At 37.2% G+C, this 20,177-nt stretch overlaps 2 protein-coding genes and 1 non-coding gene across 3 annotated transcripts; 2 read left to right on the plus strand and 1 right to left on the minus strand.

Annotated features, from left to right (window-relative positions):
- The first annotated feature begins 903 nt into the window (after nt 1–903).
- Nucleotides 904–14,702, plus strand: LOC121372362 (leucine-rich repeat-containing protein 74B-like). The gene is made up of 12 exons (XM_041498666.1): nt 904–1,036; nt 1,942–2,049; nt 2,940–3,030; nt 5,151–5,200; nt 6,321–6,402; nt 7,877–7,962; nt 9,008–9,202; nt 10,301–10,396; nt 10,920–11,186; nt 12,222–12,307; nt 12,995–13,204; nt 13,857–14,702. The coding sequence occupies exons 1-12, from the start codon at nt 923–925 to the stop codon at nt 14,065–14,067; spliced, it is 1,596 nt and encodes a 531-aa protein (XP_041354600.1). The 5' UTR covers nt 904–922; the 3' UTR covers nt 14,068–14,702.
- A 1,019-nt stretch (nt 14,703–15,721) lies between these two features.
- On the minus strand, nt 15,722–19,041 carry LOC121372363 (citrate synthase-lysine N-methyltransferase CSKMT, mitochondrial-like). The gene is made up of 2 exons (XM_041498667.1): nt 18,893–19,041; nt 15,722–16,404 (listed from the first exon to the last, which is right to left on the minus strand). The coding sequence occupies exons 1-2, from the start codon at nt 19,017–19,019 to the stop codon at nt 15,761–15,763; spliced, it is 771 nt and encodes a 256-aa protein (XP_041354601.1). The 5' UTR covers nt 19,020–19,041; the 3' UTR covers nt 15,722–15,760.
- LOC121372788 lies at nt 18,669–18,786 on the plus strand. The gene has a single exon (XR_005958002.1). It is a non-coding gene; the product is annotated as a U6atac minor spliceosomal RNA (small nuclear RNA).
- Nucleotides 19,042–20,177: the final 1,136 nt, after the last annotated feature.

The raw sequence follows: 20,177 nt of genomic DNA on the forward strand, positions 1-20,177 counted from the left end.
ATTGAGATTTTGATGTCATATTGATATATTTATCTACACAGGAGACACACACATGTCAAAACTGTGCCCCCCCCCCCCCCCCACACACACACACAATTGAGGACGAAAATGTTAGTTTTTTGTCCTACTCTGTATAAATAAATAAAAAATCAGGCTTCTGTCCCTCACTGGAGACTGTGCCTCCCTTCACTGATATCATACCCCCTTCCCCTCTAGATATCGTTTCTATGGGCCTGCTTGCACATGGGGTGTTCATAAAAAAGAATTCTTGAACATAATACACCATAATGTTGATTAAGCCTTTGCTTTAATATTACCAGTTTCCCGCCCACCGACACCAACGCAGACGGCACCGATAGAAAAGGAAGATACGTCCGAGGATGACGACTATCCTTTTAGCGACGACGAAGACCAACTTTGTGGTAATTATATTAAATAATTTTGTTTAGAGGATACATGCTTTTACTCATAATGAAAATAGCACAGTCCTTGTGCTGGAAATAGTTTTAACACACGATGTATTCCAAGCCTTAGTTTGAAAAGTAATGATAATGATGACTCAAATGACCACTGCTGTTAACAGTGGTATTATAGAACCGAGTAAGGCCTATAGAACATGTTCAGTCAATGGCAGCAACAAACAGCCGTCATTCAGTAAACCTGTGTACTTTTTTTTTCAATATAGGCTACATGTGTTTTTATTTAACATAATTATCAAATGAGCTACGTCCCAAACAGTAAAATTGAACTTTAATAATGCACATTTTGACATAATGTGTAGGTTGATAAACTGATTATAATATCTGCACAATGTAATTATTATCTTTAAAACCCAAACCACTTTTAACTATATGTAGATGATGTTTTATCGGACCCACACGGAGACGGCACGGCTATGGTATATCAGTCCGCCTGTAACCAGATGGGGGTCGTTCCATCGACAACTTTCAAACGGTGCTACCACCTCCCGCAAGCCATGCTCAACTACCAGGGTCTGACGTCAAAAGGAACGCGAGCCGTCTGCCTTGCTCTCGTGGTCAGTTTAACTCCTTGTTAACATGCATACACACGTACTGCACTATACATATACTCACCAAACATTTACAAAACGGGTTCTATTTATATACTAGTAGTCAATTTTCACAAGAGATATTTAAAAAAACATATTCAAGTAAAGCAACTGCATTGATAACTGTTCCATGGATGCTATCTAATTGCAGTCATTTATTTTATTACTATGGTGCTGTCCGACGCCATATAACCGTAAATAAAATGTGTTGAGTGTGTCGTTAAATAAAACATTTCCTTCCTTCCTTATTATGGTGCTGTATAGATCACCCAAACCGCGTAATCTCATTGATCACACGTTGCACAAATTGTTTATCATGGCATACATTTGGTATATCTCAAGCAAAGGTTGAGTAGTATATATTTATAAATTACAATTCCAATGATTAAATGCAGTTTTAATATCTGTACCATTTTAATATAAAATAATTTGACTGCTGAAACATGTGACTAAGATCTACATGATATATTATGTTAAGAGGTTTTTTTTTTTATAGGTTTGATTTTGAATTTATAAATGTACTGCAGATACTGATATAAACTCATGACTTATATTCTAAGCTATTGGGGTGGGGGATTGAGTGGGTGATATGAGGAGGGTGCTAAATATGATGTCAGCTACTCACTTATTGTATTAACAATTCTGAAAAAATTAGCAAACAGATGACATTCTTTAAGTCGCCAATTTGTGTTTCTTGATACAAGAAAAAACAACAACACTTTTTTAATTTGCATATCTTAACATATTAAAAAAGTCATATAATACTGATTTGTTGATTGTGCTGTATAAATACAATTTCTAGTATGTAATAATTAAACTTCATACATAGCATACACGTGATTAGTGATTAGTGTTTACATTCTCTCTTACAGTCTAACGCCGTAGTGTCGGAATTACTACTGGCCGGAAACGCCATTGGAACGTATGGGTTGCAGTGTATTGTGGACATGCTGAAACACAACACAACTATACAGGTTTTGGTTAGTACCTTTCAACCTCGGCCATTTACCTTTCGACCGACCGTTCAAAATTGCGCCAAATTCCCTCAATCAAAATTGCGCACCCTTTTCTCTTTGGCATTTAACTGCTCCATTCAAATTCCATAGCACCACCACCACCCGCCTGCTACCGATTTGATCGGGTTGCTGGTGCTCCCTTGCACCTGCCAGTGCAGGTGGTCCCTCCTCTCCCCTCCCCCCCCCCACACCCACCTTTCCTGTCATGGACGGAAGAGCCGGCCAAGGTCGGCTCTTGTGCCCACGACAGGCGTGCGCTACAACAGCTTGTTCTGAATGTGCACGTAAAACCCTATGACATGACATGACATGACCTTTCAACAGCACAGTGCATTTATTTGCATGACTGGCATAATCACTGAAGCATAGATGTGCACACAGCCACGAATGAACGCCTTTTGTTCCTTTCAAATTCGTTTCAGTGACACAGTTGTAATTTGCACGTCTGAACAGATATGTTAATTTTAATTTGGCATTGAACTTTGTTTAAAAACTCTGAGATACAAAACTAGATATATGTATAGATGATATATGTTTCCATTTTAAAATCTTTTCACACAAAATAACCTACAAATTATCCTAAATTAAATTATTTCTGTAATAGTTCATTTAGCTATTTTAACTGCTATTTTAACTATTTTCTGTAATAAGAATTTAGCTATTTTAACTCCAAAAATCTTACTTATGCCTTGTACTTTAAAAACTGCATCAAAATAACCATACTGGAAATTACATAATTAGAAATCACCTTTTCTCAGGACTCCGTTCAGTGGGACTAAATACTACTGGATACATTTGTCTTAACAGTATGAGGTGTTGAGTAATTTGATATTTGTATGATCGGTTGTATTCAGGACGTGTCTGACAACGATCTTGGGAGTGCTGGGGCGTCGTTACTGGCAGACCTGATCAGCAACACAACTCTAGCCTCACTTAAAGCATCGGGTACGTAGTTTCTGAATACCACATACACGTGTGTACATATACTGGTAGAACCCATCAACAACACAACTCTAGCCACACTTAAAGCATCGGGTACGTAGTTTCTGAATACCACATACACGTGTGTACATATACTGGTAGAACCCATCAACAACACAACTCTAGCCACACTTAAAGCATCGGGTACGTAGTTTCTGAATACCACATACACGTGTGTACATATACTGGTAGAACCCATCAGCAACACAACTCTAGCCACACTTAAAGCATCGGGTACGTAGTTTCTGAATACCACATACACGTGTGTACATATACTGGTAGAACCCATCAACAACACAACTCTAGCCACACTTAAAGCATCGGGCACGTAGTTTCTGAATACCACATACACGTGTGTACATATACTGGTAGAACCCATCAACAACACAACTCTAGCCACACTTAAAGCATCGGGTACGTAGTTTCCCCAAACCACATACACGTGTGTACATATACTGGTAGAACCCATCAACGACACAACTCTAGCCACACTTAAAGCATCGGGTACGTAGTTTCCCCATACCACATACACGTGTGTACATATACTGGTAGAACCCATCAGCAACACAACTCTAGCCACACTTAAAGCATCGGGTACGTAGTTTCTGAATACCACATACACGTGTGTACATATACTGGTAGAACACATCAGCAACACAACTCTAGCCACACTTAAAGCATCGGGTACGTAGTTTCTGAATACCACATACACGTGTGTACATATACTGGTAGAACCCATCAGCAACACAACTCTAGCCACACTTAAAGCATCGGGTACGTAGTTTCTGAATACCACATACACGTGTGTACATATACTGGTAGAACCCATCAACAACACAACTCTAGCCACACTTAAAGCATCGGGTACGTAGTTTCTGAATACCACATACACGTGTGTACATATACTGAACCACAAAAGAAACGCGACTATTAATTTTGCTTTCTTTAATTTTGTTATATACATGTATATATTAAAATGCTCGCGTTTCTTTTCTTGTCCTGTATATATGCACACATGCACGCACACTTTGATATTTGAATTGTATGGTATTTTTCCAACATCTATTTACATTGTTTTTACATAAATATACTCACGGAAAAAAGTTCATGTGCATCATTAAAATTTCAGTAGGACTTATATTTTTAAAATTTAAAAATATTGTGATTTACATAGATGTACTATTTATCTGTTAAAAGTACGGTGATCCTCTCCTGCCTTCTGAACCTGAAGTACTGTCTACACAATGCTTGGTGCGCCGTCGGTGATGATGTAACAGAACAACGTACTGATGTACGGTCATGGTCGTACTTTGTTATCACCTAATCAGTTGCGTTCAGTTCTTACACTGATTGGCCGTAACTCAGAGATGCATTAGGATGTTAAACGTATCATTTCCAGATGATTCCATATGTACACCTGCTTAATACTGACGATTTGCTGACGTGGCGTCACGTGTCGACTCCTTAAACATGGAAGATCCCTAGTACCCCTAAACTGTCGAGAACATCTCCGCAGATATTGCATAGTGTTCTGATGAACACCAATGAATACCAAAATTATTAGCAACAGCGTTTGTGCCGTTCTAACCTCAATCATACCCATCGTTCGAAGGAGTCCATTTTCGGGGAGGCGTGGCATCACACTGACGACGATCAGATACCAACAAAAATATTTTTCTGAGTGATGAAAATCCATACAATAGTTTTAAAGTCCAATGATAAGAAAAATGACGTCAAACAGGAGCACGTGACCAAGAATACTAGTAATGCAACGTGTGATCACAAAGTATGAATAGTTCGTGCAATTGACAGGACACCGCTGGAATATCGACGGGAGTGATTACACGTTCAGTTACTGAAATTTTTATAACCAGATTACAAGTAAATTATATTCTATATGCAATCATTTGGTGCACAGGAACTTTTTTCCGCGAGTATATATTACTTTTATTTTTAATGTAAATAATCATATTCATATACGTACCTTTGTTTGACACCCAATAGCCGCTGAATTTTTATACTGGGGTGTCGTTAAACATTCATTCATTCATTCATTCATTCATTCATTCACTGTATCGTTTTAGGTAATCATTTTAAAGGAACCGACGCCAAATATTTTTCACAAGCTATACAGGTAAGGTACTAAAGTAAAATTTTATATTACAAAATCTTCCAGTTTTCTCAATAGGAGCTTATTGGTTGTAGATATTTTAAAAACATATTCCATATTCCTAGAAGACGTTGTTGAAACTATTGCTCGAAGATGTTCCTCCTGTGTTGCCCCCCCCCCCCCATAAAATATTTCCTTACAAATGTGTCTAATTTATAATACTAAAAATGACTACAATAAGAAATTAATCTATAATGGAAATTCTGAATTTCATTGTGTCACTGTTAGATTGCAAATAATTCCTTCAACAAATACCAGAGTAAGTCTTTCTATGGCCATCCTGTTCCCACGCCTGACTAACACTCCAACCCCAAACATTTCCATACAAATGAGTCTGAATTGTAACAATAGAAAAATAACCACATTAATGAATTAATCTAACGTTATTAGACAACGTGATTTTCTTCAACAAGTACAATGTCTTGCTCTTGTTACCTCATATATCCCTGAAGCTGAAACAGAACAGAACATTTGACCAATTTTGGATCACACCCAGATAGCTGGTTTCATAAACATAAACATTCCCTACACTCAGTGTTTGAGGCCGGTCAAGATCTGCCAATAATCATACATTGTCTTAATTAGATACTAATTTGCTATACGTAATTCAAGATCCAAAGCTAATAATATAGGAGAGGCAGGAGGAACTGTAAGCGTAACTATTATTGTATGTCTATTGGGTATGCCGCATCTTTTCTCTGTACATAAATACAAATTTATTTTGACGATGATATACGAAAACATACAAGCTATTCCCAGTGTGAGCAGTTCTAGAACAGGCGTATTGGAAATTCAACGATAACTACATGCATAATTCATTCCCGGTGCATAATAAAATTGTTTGTGGTCGCAATTAATAGAGCTGCTGAAAGCTTGGGTAACTCCATTCCATAAAATAGCAGCAACAGCAGTTGTAGCCGTAGTAGTAGCAGCCTAGTAGTAGCAGCAAAAACAACAACAAAAAAACAACAACAAACAAAACAAAACAAAACATAACAAAACAAAACAAAACAAAGCCAAATGAACTATTATATCGATTGTTTTTCACTGTATTTTATTTTAACACCATAACCTGTTGTTTTAGAAAAATACCACATTAAAGCATCTGGATTTGAGCCACAATGAGTTTACGGAGAAGGGCGGAATACTCCTGGGCCGGAGCATAGGTACGTAATTTAGTTCGTAGCAAAGATTTCAAACATGGGAGCATTATTTATGGACCTCCATAGGAATACAGTCATTACATTTCAGAAAATACTTCACTAAAAATAACAATGACTTATAAGTGCATCACATTTCTAAGAAAACACTTTAGACTGAAGATGATAATGCCTCAATATCAATATATTCCACATATATTTCGTACACGTAGTTTACATAACTTAGAATTATAAATTTATTTTTTATTAAAATTACCTTTTATGGCTTTTAAAAATTCATTCTGTATAATAACTTGCGTACATAGCGGATGGTGGAGCATTACGAAAATTAAACGGCCTCGGTGGCGTCGTGGTTAAGCCATCGGTCTACAGGCTGGTAGGTACTGGGTTCGAATCCCAGTCGAGACAAGGGATTTTTAATGCAGATACCGACTCCAAACCCTGAGTGAGTACTCCGCAAGGCTCAATGGGTAGGTGTAAACCACTTGCACCGACCAGTGATCCATAACTGGTTCAACAAAGGCCATGGTTTATGCTATCCTGCCTGTGGGAAGCGCAAATAAAAGATCCCTTGCTGCCTGTCGTAAAACGAGTAGCCTATGTGGCGACAGCGGGTTTCCTCTAAAAAAAACAGTGTCATACTGACCATATGTTTGACGTCCAATAGCCGATGATAAGATAAAAAATCAATGGTTAAAAATCAATCATTAAATAAATCAAACTTCTTCTTTTTTAACGAAAATGTGACCCTTTTTCATGTTTAAAAGTGTTCTTTAAATCTAGCTGGAAAAAAACAATCCGAATATTACTTTACCCTGTATTCCGAATAGGTACGGCCTTGGTGGTTTCTTTGTTTGTATGCTAGTGTTTTGTTTCTTTTTTTAAATTTTAAAACATATTTATTTATTTATTTATTTTTATTAGTAGTTTAGTTTACATACATTTATTAGCCCATTCTGACCATGTGTCAATTTTGTCGAGCCTTGATTTCATGGCCTTCCAGTGAAATTATTAAAGTTATATATATATATTTAATAAGTGATATAGTATTTTTGTACACAGACATAAAAAGTAATTAAATAAATATATATTGTGTCAAATTATTTGTATTGTTTCTGTGCATAGGCATACGGGCAGCCATTGGGGGCAGGCTGGTTTTGCTCGAATTAAACGAAAATGCCCGAATCTGCATAACAACATTTAATCATAATGATGGAAATACATGGTAAAAAGGTCTCAGGTTAACACATTTTGACCGAATATCTGTGTAATTTTCCCCCGAGTTGGAGGTTATGCTTCAATACTAGGGGGGCAGTTCCCCCCCCCCCCCCCCGGTCACATACGCTTATGTTTCTGTATTATTTTAGGACTGGCCAAAAAGACCAAAATGGAACGGCATTGACGTTTCCTATTACCATGCCTATACACTAATGGCGTGTCATCACTACTAACATATTTATTGGTTGTTGTTTTGTTGAAGGTGAAAACGAATGTTTAGAATCAGTAAATCTAAGCTGGAATCACCTCAGACTGACAGGAATAGCTGGTATAGCTGAAGGTATTAAAGTAAGTATAGTGTGTCAGGTAGTGCAACAGTGAGGGGAAAATGACTATATTATGCAGAACAAAAATATAGCCGACAGATAGTTTCTGTCCTGAAAAGACGTTATGTTATTGTATCATATGACTCAAAAAGGACAAACACAATTTACAAGTGACAAAACGATACAATAAGCCATTATTAGTATAGGATGTATAAACTATAGGGTGATACAGATACGTCATAGGATAGACTGATTTTCATAAAACTGCTGGTAAAATAAAACAGAAATAAGAAAAAACAACTGGCTCTCATTAAATTATTGTAGTCAATTTTATACGCCTTAGATTGTATGCTTACTTGGCAAACGTCACAGCTATAGATGTTCTTCATACAGTAATGCTGTGTTCGACAAATCCACTAGCCCTCGGTCTCAGCTAGTCAAATTGTGGTCTTGCCTAGTGGAAATTATCAATTGTATTACTATAATATACTCCAGAATATATAATAGACATCCTAGTAAAGAACGTTCAGGTCTGTTTATCAACACACTAAAACACATTCCATAATTTGCACATGCATTCCGCAGTTGCCTTGTACACGTGCATGGGATGTCATTCTCGATTTTTACAATTTCCAGGAAGGTCCATTAATCACTGTGGAACATTATTTCTGTCAATCTTTTTCATTCTGTTGATCATACAGTTGTTATTCTTTTGTTTTTAGTCATTTTTATTGTTTGAATTTGCGATTTACTGATAAAGAAAACGTTAAAAACTTTCAAATTTCACTTCTGACCCCAATCGTCCTTCAGGATCTTTGGTGGTCATAAAACCTACTGTAATACTGAACTACCGGTTGTAATGTTTGCCCAATTAATGCACTATTATTATATAACCATTCCCCACAGCTAATATACCTTGCAATTTTGGCAGTTTGTAAATTCTTATTAGAGTTCACCTACTTTTTAAAAGAGTATACGTAGGACAGTAGCCAAAGCTTCTGTGAGAGCTAGTGACTTTCTCAAACATTTGTTAAACACTGAATTGTCGTCCTCTGTCGTCTGTTCAGGCAAACGTGAGCATCAAGAAGTTGAACGTGTCGTGGAATGGGATCGGTAACGACGGCGCCAGGGTGCTGGGTCGCGCGCTCAGAGACAACTGGATACTGGAGGAACTGGACGTGTCGTCATCAAGGATCGGCTTTGAAGGGCTCAGAATGCTGTTTGCGGGAATGGTTGGCAACGAGACGTTGAAACGTCTTATAGTGAGTTCATTTGAATTTTCTAATTATTTAAAAGTTTGTCAAAGGAAAGGAAAGGAAATGTTTTATTTAACGACGCACTCAACACATTTTATTTACGGTTATATGGCGTCGGAAAAAGTTTGTCAACTTTTATAGGATGTATATACATGCGACGTGTTAGTATTGGTGCTTGTGTAACTCTCAGACTCATCCAGTCAACAAATCGAACCACCTCAGTGGACCCATTCTCTGATTAGGTTTTTCCCGTCCCAACCAGTGCACCATGACTGGTATATCAAATGCCATGACATGTACTGTCCTGTCTGTGGAAAAGTGCATATAAAAGATCCCTTGCTGCTAATGGAAAAATGTAGCGGGTTTCCTCTAAGACTACGAATCAAAAATACAAAATATGTGACATTCATGAGCCGATAATTAATAAATCAATGTGTTCTAGTGGTGTCGTTAAACAAAGCAAACTTTAACTTGAAAACAACAGCATTTAATACACACACACACACACACACACACACACACACACACACACACACACACACACATACAGATACATATACATATATATATATATATATATATATATATATATATATATAATAAAACTACAATACATAATACATAATGATATATATAATAAGGTTATGCCGTTTGCTATTTTATTTTTGTTGTAACTTGAGGATCCAAAATATATTTGCTTATCAGATATTATTAAAAAAATATATATCTGTACTGTTGTATAGCCCATAAATCACTGATACCAAATGCTCTGAAAATTATTATAAAATTATAGTGTGATACTTTTCTCACAGTGAATTTCATAGGATGTATTTCCACACGACATTAATATTAGTCCAGACAATCTATGCCAAAATATATGGTATACCCATCACAAATTGCAAAAGCAATGAAATTAACAGTGTTTGTTCAGAATTTAGTAAGGAATAACATATTAATAATGTAGAAAAATATAATTAGTGGAACATGTAGTAATTTGGCTTTAAAGTTAGGGCAGTGTGAGTAATATATAGAATGTACATAATTGCTTTTACTAGTACTATCACTAGACGTTCATATAGTTTGTGCATATGGTCTCAATTGTAGCTAACCAAGAATCCGATTACAAGTTCTGGTGCGTGTGTGGCTCTCAGACTCATCCAATCAACGCCAAGCTTTCAAATAAAAAAGCTAGAAATGGCAGTAAGTAGATACAATTCAGGGCCCCGTTCCACGAACCGATCTTAGCCCTAAGATCAACTTAAGTGTATAGGGTAGCTATGCGCTTACGGTAATCTTAGGGCTAAGATCGTTTTGTGGAACGGGGCCCTGGACGTTACATAGAAAGCAACGTGGGGATATAAAATGTAGTATGTAAATGATCCGCTAATATAATATTTATTGTATAGCATTTTGTAATTATTTCATAGACTTGATAAAAAGTAAACATCTAAACAAAAAATTTCAGTTCAACAACCAACAAATAATACCAGAAATTATATAACTTTTATACTTATATTGCATGATTGCATGGATATACTGGTATTAAAAATATTTTCTAATAAAACTTAATGCTATGGATTATTCTCCATAGATCTCAGATGGGAAAACGTTTAAACAAGAAATAAACCAGTATTAAAAGTTTTATTATGAAAATAATGGCAAATAATAATAATTTGTTTAGTTTAAAATAAATAGTTCTTTATTATTTTAAACATATATTTAGGATCTTAGTGTCACTAGCGAGTTCCTGGATTTGCTGTCAGAGCTGCATAAAACGAAGCCCGACTTCGTGGCGGTGTATGGCGGAATACTGCGAAATAAAGACATGATTCTAGATACTCTGGCCAAGCACAGCGACATCCGCGACCCGTTGGAAATCTTCATGGAGTTCATCAAACAAAACAATCTGCGCTTGATGGACATGTTCACCAGGCTTGACAAGGACAAGAACTTTAGCATTAGCAGACTGGAGTTTGAAAGAGGCATAAAGGTATTTTTTTATTATTGTATCAAATACGTTACAACATACTCCCAACGTTTCAGCAGCTTCGCGCTGCCTTCCTCAAGGGATTGCAATCGTAACGTATTTGATGAGATATAAAAAAAGTTTTTTTCCAGTTTGGGAGTTTCGTACTGTATAATATTACGGTATTGTTTGTTGATTTGAAGTGGAACAGATTTCGGTTTTGCGCAGAAATATGGCTCAAAGTGGCATTCCTCCTAAATACGAAGTAGATGGACGTTCCGAAGAGATTCTGTCCTTCGATGTATGAAACACTTCACAGTGGTTCACAGTAGCACACCGTCACAACTTTTTTGAATCTGTCTTTAGACTATGTCTTATGTGGAGATGTAAAATGCTGAACGTGTTAATAGTTTTATCCTTCATGTTTATATATTTGTGGACCGTACCCACAGTTATGGTTTGAAAAGTTACTAAGGTAGGGAGAGGTGCTCCACAATTGTATAGTTTATAATTTTACTATGCTAGACTTTATACGGTTAGCCTATGGTAATCAGGCTTTGGGAGATTAAGGTTAACAATATAAACAAACCACAGTGTAGATACAAGCATGCTAAATTAGCAAGTTGTGTAGGTCTTGGTGCAAAATCTCACTAACTCGCTGGTAAAGAAGTATATTTTATATCATTTACTATGTAAATAACAACAGCTTTCCACGAGACTATCTATTCCAGATATATTCGTTCATTTTTAAAATATCGATAAAAATGATAATTATATATATGGAACTGTGTAAAAAGTATGGAGTCTGTAGTTTTAATATGCACATTCACTAGTATAGGGATATTTGCCACATCAAGTGAAAATTGTAGGCCCTTAGGTCAAATATTGTTAAAATTGCAACGATTCAAAATTGTAAGTAAAACAAAACCCATACATAAACATGTATAAACATATAGACATATATACATACATAACATAACTGTTTTGTTTTTATTTCTTATTCAATTTTCTAGTTACCCATGTGATACGATTATTATTGATTCATGTATTTCTTTCCAGGACGCGGAAATTCCACTGGATGGTCTTCAGATGGACAAATTAATTAACAGACTTGATTTCAACGGAGATGGAGAAATAGATTTTGGGTTAGTTCTGGCGGTCAAATTGAAAACTAATTTAAAGAAGTAAAATGTTAAACATGTTCTATTGCACCATTGTGCACGCAAACGCAAAATGTAAAGACAAATGTACAGAAATTTCAATGGCACTACATTCCGCCAACGTTCCCTTGAGATGCAAAAAACAAAACCGTGTAGTATACACTGTATGCGGCTTGCGTTTTTGGCATACACACCATAGACGAGTATTTCATTGCGGCTGGCCGTTTTGCAGACGCATTCTAGATGCATTCATCTAAAATTAATGTACACGTGTATTTCGATTTATTTATTTTTGCCAGACCGCACGCACGCGCCGAACTCAGTCTATATGAGCTTTTATATATAGCCTCAGGAAAGACAGATTTTGGAGGGGCGTACAATCCCGTAACTAATATTATGTATGTATCAGGGGTGGAGAAAAGCAAGTCACGTGACATTTCGTACACCCCGGCAAATGACACGGTGTACGCATGGAATTTATCTAAAAGGTAATAAATGCATGTACATACATATCAATCTAATTAAAATTAGCTCCACTATTACACGTTAAGACCAGTAGAGCTAATTTTAATCAGATTGACATACATACATACATGTACACACTTGTTTAAAATAAAAATATGTGCCCACTATTGTATTTGCTATACAGTACTATATCTTTGACTGTTACAGAGAATTGCTTGATGGATATCACCAGTATGTGCAACGACGGCGTAAGAAGAGGAAAGATTCTGAATACATGCAAGCTCTATCCAATCAAATCAGACCTATATCCTCGAGATCACGTTATGTGTTCAGAAATCCTTCCAGACCCTCTTCACCGTCGTACGACTCTGACCCAAATTCAAGACCTGTGACTCCCCACTGCATCAACCTCAGTGGGTGAGATACTATTGTTATACCATACAAGAATATTACCAACATTATAGTAGGATAGTCATCAAGATTTATACCAATCTATGAAAATGACTTGTCTACACTGATACGTCATCTATTACGATTAGGCTACTAGGTAGCTAGTCTTTATTTCAGCATTAATCGTATAATTATCTATCAATAAATACAATGTAAATGTGAATCACATGAAAACTGATTTGATATTTACACTAAGGGTGCGATCATCTAGTCTCGTTGCCGATTTATAGTACAATATATAACTAAAAGTTCCTCCATCATAGTGTCGATATGGCGAAAACGTAATTACTCACTACCTAGAGCAAATATTACCACCAAAAACACTCAACACAAATAAAAAACCCCAAAGTAATCAACAACCCCCCACAACCCCCTCCAGAAAAAAAGGAAAGAAAAACCAATGACAAATACCCACTCTACACCCCCCCCCCCCCCCCCCCCACACACACAAATTAAAACAGAACAAAACTGTATGGTCTATAATTGTAAGTGCTTAAATATTTTAAAAATATAATATAAGAAATTGGAGTTTTTATTATTGATAAGAAAATAATTTATTGTTTAGTACATACATAAATGTTTACTAATTACACTATGGAAACACTATTGTTTGTTCCAGACCACTGGGAAACCGAGACGAGTTTATCATGTCTCTGAACCATCTGCCGAACAACAGGAACCACTTTCTAAACGTGTCCGACATGAACGTGACCGACGTGAATGCACTGAGTGACGACAGCGACGACAGCGACGACACGGGTTGTGAGATACAAGTCCCTCAGTTATACGACCACCACGGCATTGGGGACCTGACAATCAGTGACTGGTGAACTCTTGTATGGAATGAGCGCCATGTGAATACACATATAGTGTATAAGCGTCCAGCGTGTAACAATCACCATATGAATACGCATGTATTGTATAAGCGTTCAGGATGGAATAATCGCCATATGAACACGCGTGTATTGTATACGCGTTCAGGATGGAATAATCGCCATATGAACACACATATCCAGGATGGAATAATCGCCATATATATGAATTCATACACATATATTGTATAAGCGTCCCGGGTGGAATAATCACCATATACTAGTATCTGAATAGACGCAGTGTATGAGCGTTCAGGATGGAATCGGCGCCTTATGAATACACATGTATAAGCGTACATGATGGAATAATCGCCATATATTTGAATACACATCGTGTATAAGCATTCAGGATAGAATCAGCGCCTTATAAATACACATATATTGTATAAACGTCCAATCTTATGAGCTATATCATACACACACGAACGGTCGGTTTTAGACGCAGTATTGGTCCGCGAACAAAACGTCCATCCAGTCATTTTCTTTCAGGACTACGATGCTTTCCGAAGACCAGGAATAAAAACAGTCTAATTACAGTTAATGAAGTTTGTCGATTCTTAAATGTCTTGCATTAATAAATAAATTTGATACTACGAATTGTTTGACATTGTTTTGTTGGAAAGATGTATTTTCCTGGGAAGTGGGAGTCTTCCTAAAGACCAAACACCTGCAGCTGACATATAGTCGGAAAATGTAGCAACAGGAGAGGCAGTAATAGATTAAGTCTCATTTCAACAGGTCGGGGAGGGCAATGTGATGTCATATCAAAATGTGTCAAACGTACATTCTTTTGACTTTGCCGTTAAAACTTCGTCAACTCTAATGTATGTACACGTAGGGAACGAATGCACTGCTCCATATATAACTCATTTTAAAAGTTCTAATAGATTTTAATTATAGGCACACTGAATGGCTCTTATAAAACGTACGCAGAGGATCTCTCTTAAATGTACTGCCTTCAAGTGTAACATTCCTGTGTTCAGGTCGGGTAGAAAAATTAGCATGCACATTAGACATGAGTGTTGGTATATACATAGATATATATGTTACACCTTTGTAATTATTTCAGGGGTAGGAATTGGTGAACTGTAAAAAAGAGGAAATCTAGAGGGCTCCCGGAAATTCTTGAAATCCTAGGTTAAAATCTGTACCATCTGACACACTTTGGAGGAAAGGACGATTAAAATGCGCGGAAACGCAATGTTCTATGCGAAAAAACCAGGCTTATCCGAGGAGAATTCCCACCCCTGTTATTTTCAACTGAAGATAGTCTACACCCTAAAAATATAAATAGCATTAAGTTTGGTAAATTATACTAAATAGAATACATAGTAATTACGATGTGTGTCTACTAAAAAGCTGACGCCACAAAGTATACAATAACTAGAAAACATTCTGATCAGTGGCGGATCCAGACAATCAATTTAGGGGTGGCTCCAATGACATGAGGCGAAATGCCAAGGAAACTTTGGGGGAAGTTTGGAGGGGGATCGTAAAAGAATGAAATAATAAAATTATAACTGTCGCAAAATTTAAGGGGGGAGGGGCAGGCCTCTAGATCCGCCTCTGTTGATACCAAAGGTAAGATAAAAACAAGACATAAACACAAAAGTTCTTCTTTTGTTTAATTTGCTTAAACTACGATGTAACGCTAAATTAGCTTAGTAAACTGAAACATGAAATACTCCTTATAGTTGTTACAGTCAATAGTGATGAATGACCATGAAACTTCGTGAGGCAGTTTCTTTGATAAATCTTCCAGCAGTGCCAGTCTGACGTCTGGGTCTTCGTCTGTGATCTGTAGATATTTCCCGCCACTACACAAAATGCGATACACCTCGCTCATCATGACTTCTGCTTTAGATTTACCACCAGTACTGCTCTTCAGCAGAGAATCCATCGTCCCCTTGTCGATAACCATATGAAACATGTTACTCAGAAATGGAATGCTACAAGCATTGCAAGTAACAAAACTGGCAACAGAACTCGAATGTCCAGGAGAGGTATCTGCCAGCCATCCCTTTTGAATTCTAAGAGCGTCAGTAATGAAGTCGGCACAAAATAAGGATACTGGTGTTTGAATTTCTTTGTACATGTAAAACGGCAAGGAAGAAGTACCGCAGCCAATGTCAAGGACATTTATATGCGACTGGCATCCTTCTTTCAGTCTGATCAGTTCGGTGGTTAACTGTTCTCTGACATCATTGGCGTCCACAAACCAATCAAAAGACATCTTGTTTCCATGTTTTCGAGCATACGTCTCTTTCCAGTAACTGTATTTACTGAGCTTTGATACTGAAAACAAAAATGTATACGTTTTACCTTACATAAATGATAATTGTCGGAGAAAGAACAATATTAACTTAGCGTAGGCATATATGTCTAGCTAGCCAGAAAGTGGGGATAGATGCAAGAAGTAACGCAATAATATAAAACTATCCGTCTGTCTGTCCGTCTCTCTGTTTACATATCTGTCTATCTATATGTCTGTCTGCCGGTCTGTCTGACGGTCTATCCATCCATCCATCCGTCTATCTATCTATCTACCTATCTATCAGCGAGTCTGCTTAGTTGCAAGGTTGGCTTTGGTGAAATTTTATTTTCTCGACAATTAGTCATTATTCGAAGAGGGAGGCGTAAAATAGACCCATCCTGTCCAATATTTCTCATAATTTAGTACTAGTCTTAACACAAACCCAACGACCATGTCCACCATAGGACATTCACTGAACTTTAGATCGATCTTATAGTCTAGATGAATTATCCCTAAACGAGGCACGTAAATGTGTGTGTGTGTGTGTGTGTGTGTGTGTGTGTGTGACAGTGTGTTACATGTTTAACATAATCTCAGTTCGGAGACCCCAGTATTGTTTTTGGCGGCGAGGTCTATTTAATTATCTTTTAGTGGTTGTTTGCAACTAATATAATTTTATTGTATGGGTGCATGGTGATTTTTTTTTAACACAATTCATACAATTGCATTTAACCCCCAGTAATTTGCAGTCCTGGGCCGTACCTAGCGGGGTCACGGGGTGGTGTGGGGATGGAGACAGTGTCTCCTCTGCCCGACTAGAAGAATGATAAAAGTGCTTTCTTTGTTTAAAAGTGACATTTTTGTCTAAGCTATTGAACATCATAAATATACATTGATATTTTTGTTTTGTTTTTATGTTCTATTTTAGTGGGATCGATCTCTGTTGGTGGGCCCATTGAGCTATTTCTCGTCACAGCCACTCATCCACGACTGGTATATCAAAAGCATTGTATGTGCTATCCTGTCTGTGCGATAGTGCATCCCTTGCTACTAATAGAAAAAAGGTAGCGGGTTTTCTATCTAAGACTCTGCCAAAAATTAACAAATGTTTGACATACAATAGCCGATGATTAATAAATCAATGTGCTCTAGTGGAGTTGTTAAAAAAAAATAAACGTTAACTTTTAACTTTATGTTTTATTTTACTGCACCACCTCTCCAACCCAGTTAGTTCAGGCAAGATGCAACTATGCATGCAATACTTGAGTTTGCTTCCCATCACTTAATCACTCCACCGATGCTAGGTCGGTTTCCCAGCACTGGCGTAGTCAGGATTTTATATTGGGTGGGCCAACCCATATTGAGGTGTGGGGGGGGGGGGGGGGGCAACCCACACTATGTATGTATGTATGTATATATGTATGTATGAATATCTATATATTGTATGTATGTCGAGGTTGACTGTTACATACATAGATATTAGCGCACTGGCGCAAGGTATAATTAAATCCTTTCTAGCCTCACAAATTGTCCCAGTCCGTTGCTGGGACTCGAACCTATGGCACCGAATCGCCCGCAAATTACAAGACTAACCACGATGCGCTCTGAGCTATTGAGGCATCCATAAAACTCAACCACATGCATGGGCCTACAGTATACGCAGTCGATCTCGCTTACGTGCATGAAACAGTGGGCAGACATGGCACTGGCTAGTATGTATTGATGTATGAATATCTGTATATTGTATGTATGTCGAGGTTGACTGTTACATACATAGATATTAACGCACTGGCGCAGGGGATAATTAAATGATTTTATAAAATTTAATACTATTTTTATAAAAGGTTTGATTGCCCCTCCCCCCCCCCACGACTATGCCACTGCTTCCCAGACTATAAAAAATATGGACATTCGATGAAAACATCAAATGATGCAAACATAAATCAATTATCAATTTCAAATAATTATAACAAATCACATTAATTTTAACGCTGCAAAATGCATAATCAGACTGAGTATTTGATAAACGTAAATATCGCGTAAGTTCCCATCAGACTAAGCCGTTTGGCCTACATTTAGTAAAATTTAGTAATATACCATACAATACAGACGTAGCTAACCATACTAGTTACCATAATAATTTAAATATAAAATTAAAATAAAACAGCTTGAAATGCGATCTAAATAATACAAATTATAAAAATCAAACAATATTATTTAATAATATATGCATTTTGTTTCCACCATTATAAATAAAACTAAATAAAAATGAACAATATAAGCGTTTCTGCAGCTATAGAGAAATGTGTTGTAAGAAAGGAGAGAAGGTTAGCACTCCCCTTGACAAGGACGGATGGGACCCTTGTGGTCTTTATAACACATAAGGCCGTGTTCCTCTACTTCGGGAACACACCTATTTTTTTTTTTACTCCCACTACACTGGATTTGTTAGAACACGTCACCGAAACAAACACACAAACTGTAACATGTACACATATTCATTGGAACTGGAAGTGTTTAAATATTTACCATCCTGCATGTCACTATAACACCTCTTCACTACAAACTGATTTACTTGCAAGGTAGAAAGTTTTAACACGAGTCTTTCATAAGAAATGTGCGACAGGATAGCTCTATTTAAACGAACACACAACATCGTTGATATCGAATCGCCAGACTATAATCTATATTACCTCCCTTTAATGTAAGGTACGCTAGGTCGTAAGATCGATCGTTCTCTGAATACGTTTTTTTTTGTATTTATTATTATTACTTTTTAATAAACCAATGGTATATCAAAGGCAGTAGTATATGTGCTACCATGCATGAGGTGAGTGCATGTAAAACAAAATCATACTACTACAGTGGCGTAGGAAGGTGCCAAAAAGTGTGCGTGTGTGTGGGGAGGGGAGGGGAGGGGAGGGGAGGGGCGGGCCACACTTTTACTTATAAAGCAAAATATCTTAAAAGTGTGGGCACATGTCCTCTTGCCCCCCCCCCCCCCACCCCGCTTCCTACGCCAGTGTACTATTCAGAAGTAACTTATAAAGCAGTGTATCATACACTGAGAGGTACGAGCATTTAAAAAAAAAATATCAACCCAAAAACGAAAAGAAAAAAAAAGAGAAGCTTTTTGTGGTATTACGAACACCAGGAAGACCAGAAAGACTTCGAATGTACAGGAATGAATAGTTTAAACATTAAAATCTATAGGGCCTAATGTTCGATTTCAATTATCATTTATAGTGAAAAATACGCTGTATGTACAATGTTTAAAAACTAGGATCCGTCGCTTTAATGTTCTAGATCCGATTCGGACTACCGGTATACTGCTGGAGATTGAATATTCAAATTTAACCAATACTCCATTCCAGGTGCATGCATGAAAATTAGCTTGGAACGTGTGTGTGTGAGGGCGCGCGCTTGCTTTCATATTGTACAGGAATGTTAGATTTTTTTTTTTAGATGATTATATCTGAATCATGTTTCAAATTGTAACACAATGAAGTACTACATGACAAATTCTGTGCCTGCTCAACACAACACAACAAACACGTGGCATCCTGTCTGCAGTGAGCGGGATGTTGCTCAGCGGAAAAGAGATCGCTACATATCAGTGGCGTAGCCAGCATGAGGCTGCCGCGCCTGGAATTTCCCCAGATTTAGTTTATTTTCCCCATGACACTGATATTTATTTTACAGGTCTGAGTTCGTCTCGGCGTTTTTTCCTCTCTGGCTACGTCCCAGTATATATAGTCTTTCTTGGATCAACCCTCTTCGGTGGGTCCACAGGGCTATTTCTTGTTACAGCAAG

This window comes from Gigantopelta aegis, chromosome 4 (genome assembly GCF_016097555.1).
Source record: "Gigantopelta aegis isolate Gae_Host chromosome 4, Gae_host_genome, whole genome shotgun sequence".
Lineage (NCBI taxonomy): Eukaryota > Metazoa > Mollusca > Gastropoda > Neomphalida > Peltospiridae > Gigantopelta > Gigantopelta aegis.